The following is a 6,541-nucleotide window of genomic DNA, read 5'->3' on the forward strand; positions in this document are numbered from 1 at the left end:
CTCTGATTGGCTCCGGGGCGGGCACGCCTCCCGCAGCCCCGCTGTGGCCAGGGGCCCACGCGGGCAGGCCCCCGGCCGGGACCGGGTTATTTCGAGCGAGGCTGCGGGCCGCGGGCGGCGGGGCAGTGCCAGGGCCTCTCTCTACAGCTGCCCCGCCGTGGGGGTCATCCCCGTACGGCTGGGACGACCGAGGACTGGAGTGAGCACGCCCGCCCAGGGCCCCACCCGCAGAGCCCAGGGCCCCCGCCCCGCCTCCAGGTCTCCCGCCGCGGAGACCAGCGCTCGCAGGCCCAGCCATCTCGCCCCGACCCGAGACCGGCTTAGAAAGTCTGCCCTCCAGGCCCAGTCCCCCGAAGCCCTCGGTTTAAGGCCTAGGGCTCCCTGTTTCCTCCTGTCTCTGACCCTCCTGTTCTCGGCTGGGCCCGCGCCTCCGTCGCGGGCCGCGTTTCTTCACGCTCATCCCTCCCTCGCCCGGACCCTCCTCTGTTGGCCCCCTTCCCTGGCTTTCCCCACGCGGTGGCGCTCCTGTTCGGCTTCTCAGCCACAGCCCTGACCCCCCCCCCCGCCCCGAGTCTCGGCCGGGGGTCTTCCGAAGCTTCAATCAGACACTTCTTGCGCCTCGGGGGCAGCGCTGCGCTGCAACCCCGGCCGGCCTGAGTCCCGGCTCCCATCCCGGGGCGAAGCTGTCTCATTGCCTCGCTCCCGCGGACGCTCGGCCTCGCGCTCCTTCCCTTCTCCCTGAGCCCTCGCTGCGGGGCCTGGGCAAAGCGGGGCGGCGATGGACAACCGCTGTGTCTGAGCCGCGGCGCGGGGTCTGGGCGGGCCTGGAGCGGGGGGGCGTGGACCCGCGTGGCGCCGCCGCGACAGCCCGCGGAGCTTAGGCACACTGGCCGTCCCGCTTCGCACCGGGCCGCTCGGACTCCCGCAGGGGTGCGAGGCCGAGAGCCCGCCCTCGGCGCCGGGGGACGGGGAGAGGAAGCCGCCGCTGGCGGGAAGGGAGGCGCGCGGAGCCCGAGGGGCTCAGTCCTGGGCCCGCCCCGCTGCGTCGGGGCGGGGACTGGGGCAGCCGGAGGCGGGCGCAGGGCAGGCCCGCCTGGGACAAGCTGGAAGCCAGGGCTCGGGAGCTCCCCGGGCGACCCCGGCCTGGCTCTGTGGCCAGCTGGGGCTGGGGCCTCCTTCCCGTCTGGGCTTTCTGAGATCCCGCCCAGGCTCCGGTGGCGCCCCTGCTGCTCTCTGGGGTTACCGCGAGGGGCAGGCGGCGCGTTGACCTGCCTGTGAGCCGGAGCGTTGGGTCCTGCCCACCCTCAGTGGCCCACAGTGACCCCGGGCGGGCCATGGGGACCGCACTTGTGTACCACGAGGACATGACCGCCACCCGGCTGCTCTGGGACGAGTAAGTGGGGCCTGGCAGAGGGAGAGGAGGGGGGTGAAGACAGAGGCTCTGGACGCTGAGTGCTCTGTTCACTCAGCCCTGAGTGTGAGATCGAGTGTCCTGAGCGCCTGACCACTGCCCTGGAGCGCCTGCAGCAGCATGGTCTGAAGCAAAGGTGTCTGCAGCTCGTAGCCCGCGAGGCCTCAGAGGCGGAGCTGGGCCTGGTGCACAGGTCAGGTGGGGGGCAGGCCGTGGCCCTGGGAGGTGGGGCCTGCCTCGACCTGCGGTGCAGGCACACAGAGCCTCCCACCAAGCCTCAGTTTCCCTATCGAGTGGGTAGGCTAGCGAGCAATGAGGTGGGCACTCCCTCTCTCCTCTACCTGCTCCTCCTGGCGACCCTGCCTTGCCTGCCTGCCTCTTTGCAGCCCTGAGTACATAGCGCTGTTGCGGGGGACCCAGGCCTTGGGCACCAGGGAGCTCCAGGCCCTGTCCAAGGAGTATGATGCCGTCTACCTCCATCCGGTGCGTGCCCTGGCTAACCCACCCACCCAGTCACACATCTGGTACTTGTGCCTGTTCATAGCCCATGCTCCCGTGTGCCGTGCCCTGTTGGCTGCCACTGCAGGTACCCGGGACTGGCCTGGCCAGTTCTGCTCACTGCTTGGTGCCCTGTAACCTGGCACCGGCCTTGGTAGAGCCTGGGAGGGGTGGGGGGCTGGGGGCTGACCTGGACCCTCGCCCCCGCAGAGTACCTTCCACTGTGCCCGGCTGGCTGTGGGGGCCGCGCTGCAGCTGGTGGACGCGGTGCTGACGGGAGCTGTGCGCAACGGGCTCGCCCTGGTGAGGTGAGCGCTGCCCCCCACCCCCGACCCGCGGGGGGCCCTGTGAAGGCACGAAGACCCTGACCCACCCCATGCTCACCCCCAGGCCTCCTGGGCACCACAGCCAGAGGGCTACTGCCAACGGATTCTGCTTGTTCAACAACGTAGCCGTAGCAGCCAAACACGCCCAGCAGAAACACGGGTTGCGCAGGTTTGTGCCAGTCGGGCCGCAGCGTAGGGCCCAGACCAGGCGGCGCAGACGGAGGGGCCCCTCCCATCCTGGGCCTGCCTCCTGGCCAGGAGTGGGAGGCCCGGCCCCTCAGTGACCCCAGAACTGTCTGTCCCAGGATCCTCATCGTTGACTGGGATGTCCATCATGGTCAGGGCATCCAGTATATCTTCGAGGATGACCCCAGGTAAGTGGGGGGCTCCCTGCTACCCCACTTTTCAGGATGAGCACAGCCTGAGAGGGGAGACACAATTGTGTGCTCGGCGGCTAGGGGGCGGGGGTCAGGGTTCTGCCAGGAGCCCTGAGGCTGAGGGGGCCTGACCTCTGACCCTGGCTGGCTGTTGCAGCGTCCTTTACTTCTCCTGGCACCGCTATGAGCACGGGCACTTCTGGCCGTGTCTGCGGGAGTCAGACGCTGACGCTGTCGGGCGGGGAAGGGGCCTCGGCTTCACTGTCAACCTGCCTTGGAACCAGGTACTGGCCCCCCCGCCCCGAACCGCCCCCCAGGCATTACCCAGCCTATGTTCCCCTAACCCGTGTGTAGCCCAGGGCGTCTGGCCAGAACCATCCCCAGAAGCTGGGCCTGGGGCTGAAGACCCTGTAGTCGTCCCTGGCAGGGCTGCTCTGACGTTCCTTGGCTGCAGGTCGGGATGGGAAATGCTGACTACGTGGCTGCCTTCCTGCATGTGCTGCTGCCCCTGGCCTTTGAGGTGACTCTCAGTGGGGTGGAGGCAGGAGGGGAGGGGAATTCGGTACCCAGAGCTCCCCTCTCCCCACCACAGTGGAACAGGACTCTTGGGGGTTAGGAGGGTCTCTCTGGAGGGGCCTCTCCTCTGCCTCTGCTCCAGCTTCTTTTCTGCCCCTTCCCACCGGGCCTTGCCTGCAGTTCGACCCTGAGCTGGTCCTAGTCTCCGCAGGATTCGACTCAGCCATCGGTGATCCCGAGGTGAGGGCCTGGCCTGGCTGCCAAGTGAGGGCCTGGGGGCTTCTGCGGCCGCGGGCCAGGCCCTCCTCACGCCCGGCTCTGGCTACAGGGGCAGATGCTGGCCACACCGGAGTGCTTCGCCCACCTCACGCATCTGCTGCAGGTGCTGGCTGGCGGCCGGGTCTGCGCCGTGCTGGAGGTGACCGCGGCGAGGGGGAGGGCGCCTAGGCTGGAGGCCGGGGTGCCGTGGGAGGTTGCTGCCATGCGGGGTGGGGCTCCTGCCTGGGGCCCTGACCCCCGTGCCCTGTCGTGTCTCGGCTTCCTTCTCCTCCCAGGGTGGCTACCACCTGGAGTCCCTCTCCCAGTCTGTGTGCATGATGGTGCGAGCGCTGCTAGGCGACCCTGCCCTGCCCTTGTCAGGGCCCATGGAGCCCCATGGCAGGTGCGGGCCGGGAGGAGGGAGGGTGGGAAGGGCCGGGGCGGGAGGCTGGGCCTCATGATCCTGCTTCTCCTCGCAGTGCCCTGGAATCCCTCCAGTGTGTGCGGGCAGCCCAGGCCCCTCACTGGGTGAGCCTCCAGCAGCAAGGTCAGCCTGACTTGGGTTGGCAGGTGGGATGGTGCCTCAGGCTCCCGTCAGTGACTGTGACTCTGAACCACCCTGTACCCCTAGGTGCCGCCCCTGTACTGAGCCCCGGCACTCCCTGCCCAGAGGGGAGGCCCTCGCCGCTGCCGCTGGGGGAGCCCCAGTTCAAGGCAGTGGTGACCCAGGCTGCTGCTGCTCTGAGTTCACTCCTGGACCAGCTGCGCCTACACCCCACACCCCTGTCCGCGTGGCTGTTGCCCTGATTGCGCCAGACACAGGCCTGGCCCTGCCCCCGGGTGTCCTCTGTGAGGAGGGGTCACTGCCGCAGGAGGAGACACAGGCCTGGGCCAGGTGGGCAGGGCGGGCCTGGGGGGCGGGACCAGGCCACGTCTGCATGTGTGAGATTCAGCTATGGTCTGCGTGTCACGCCATCTCCTTGCGTCCCCCTGGTTTGTCCACCACAGGTCACATGAGGCCCTGGCCCAGGACGGGGCCCTCACTGCACTCGGGAAGGTCCTATACCTCTTGGACAGGATCCTGGATGGGCAGGTGGGGGCAACTGGGAGTCAGGGCAGGGCTGGGTGGTGCAGAACCATGTCGGCGTGAGTGTTGCTTTGTGCCCAGGATCCTTCGCAGAACAGCCCCCAGGGACAGAGTTCAGGAGCACCCCTCAGTTCCCTCAAGAAAATTCTCTTGGCAGAGAAGTGAAGAGAATGACTTGTAGTTTTAAGCATCTTATTTTCAGGAGTGAAGCAGTTGAAGCAATTTGACCTGATTGGACAGATGATACCCCGTAGCCAGGGGCAAAGAAGGGACAGATGGGTATGTTTACCCTGCTTGGGAGTTGCCTTTTACACCTGTTACCCACCCCACAGGTGAGCAGTGGCATGGCAGCCACCCCAGTCCCTGCTGCAGCTGCCACCCTGGACGTGGCTGTTCGGTATGGCCTGTCCCATGGAGCCCAGAGGTAAGCCTCTCCTGGCTGGTCTAAGGCTCCAAGGCAGGGCTCGTGGGCTGGCCGCGTGGGAAGGGCTCTGGGAATGGGCTCCAGGTGGCGTGTGTGCAGCTCATTCAGGAGCCGACTCTTCCTCCAGGCTGCTCTGTGTGGCTGTGGGACAGCTGGATCGGCCCCCAGGTCTCACCGATGACAGGTATGACTCTCGGGTCATGTGTACCTCCAGTTTCACAAGTGGGTGGGTGAGCACATCAGCCTGGATTCCTGGGTGACAGGTGGGCGGGGCCTTCTGCAGCTGGAACTCCAGAAGGGCCCCCTGGGAGCAATGCCAGGAGGCTCTCCAGCATGGAGGGTCAGCAGTCCTAGCATCTCTGCCCCTGAGCTGTCCCTCATCTGTCTGGGCTCTGGAGGGTGGGCGGCATCTCACGCACAAGCACGTGTATCCATATGCTTGCTCCCCCTTGAAGGAGAAATCTATGGCTGAACATTGGCGGTGAGGAGGCAGCTGCCCCATCCATGTTCCACGTCTCTGTGCCACTGCCGGTGGTGAGTGGGGGCTCACAGGGCAGGGCGGCTGCTGCTCACTAGCACTGGCATGAGGGCCAGACTCCGGGCCTTTACCTGCCCTTCCTGGCGGGACTGTGGGTGTGGGTGTCTGCCCACCCAAGATTGGGAGGTAGGGTGACCTGAGCTGGCCAGAGTTCCCTGGATGATGGGCTGGGCCATGCCGCTGTCACTCCCATAGACAACTGGTGGGTTCCTGAGCTGTGCCCTGGCCCTGGTGCTGCCCCTGGCCTACAGCTTCCAGCCTGACCTGGTGCTGGTGGCGCTGGGGCCGGCCCATGGCTTGCGGGACCCCCAGGCTGCACTCCTGGCTGCACTGCTTCGGGGCCCGGCAGGCGGCCGAGTCTTCGCCCTTGTGGATGAGGTGAGTTGGGTGGGGTGGACCTGCTGTGGGACGGGAGGTGGGGAGAAACCAGTGACTCACGGCTTCCACCTCTGCTGCTGGCCCAGGAATCCACACCCCAGCTTGCAACAGTCCTGGCTAGGGTGCTGAATGGGGAGGCACCCCCAAGCCTGGGCCCCTTCTCCATGGCCGCCCCAGAGGACACGCAAGCCCTGATGTACCTGAGAGGGCGACTGGAGCCAAGGTGGAAGATGCTGCAGGTGGCTGGTGAGGCTGCGGGGCCAGGCTCAGGCTGAATGCGTGGGGCCCTGGGCGACAGCTGCCTTCGGGCTCTGCGGGGAGAGGGGCTCACGTCCCGGGGAGCGGGGAGCTGCCCAGAACCAGCTCAGGGCCCTGTCAAGCAGTTGTGCCCCGCTTCTCAGCGCCTCATTGAGTGCTGTGACCTGGCAGCTTGAAGTCGGCCAGGGTGGGAGTATCTACACCGTGGAAGAGACACTACGCATCAGTCCCCCGGGAGCCTGTTGTTAACCGTGCGCGAGCACGTCTCTGCACGAGGCCTCTGACCTGAGGGCCAGGCTGTGGGCCTGCCCAGGACACGGGCTCAGGGGCTCAGGACCCTGCTCCGGCGCCAGCCTCTATACGGACGGGCCCTCCCCAGCTCCCTCCTCCCAGCCGTCAGTAAAAGTAGGTTAAGCCAAAGTCTGACTCCGCCTCTTTATTGAGCCCCGTGTAGTGGACTCGGTCGGTTC

At 67.0% G+C, this 6,541-nt stretch overlaps 1 protein-coding gene across 1 annotated transcript; it reads left to right on the forward strand.

Annotated features, from left to right (window-relative positions):
- The first annotated feature begins 27 nt into the window (after positions 1–27).
- On the forward strand, positions 28–6,481 carry HDAC10 (histone deacetylase 10). Its single transcript, XM_070371399.1, is given in 21 exon segments — positions 28–1,393; positions 1,470–1,604; positions 1,798–1,894; positions 2,120–2,217; positions 2,300–2,404; positions 2,541–2,609; positions 2,770–2,896; positions 3,067–3,132; positions 3,309–3,368; positions 3,457–3,546; positions 3,683–3,789; positions 3,866–3,933; positions 4,018–4,167; positions 4,170–4,281; positions 4,395–4,479; positions 4,806–4,897; positions 5,025–5,081; positions 5,353–5,431; positions 5,631–5,813; positions 5,900–6,059; positions 6,243–6,481. Coding segments are annotated over 21 exon segments (2,004 nt in total). The 5' UTR covers positions 28–1,334; the 3' UTR covers positions 6,248–6,481.
- The last annotated feature ends 60 nt before the right edge of the window (positions 6,482–6,541 follow it).

Source organism: Bos mutus, chromosome 5, assembly GCF_027580195.1.
Source record: "Bos mutus isolate GX-2022 chromosome 5, NWIPB_WYAK_1.1, whole genome shotgun sequence".
NCBI classification, from domain to species: Eukaryota; Metazoa; Chordata; class Mammalia; order Artiodactyla; family Bovidae; genus Bos; species Bos mutus.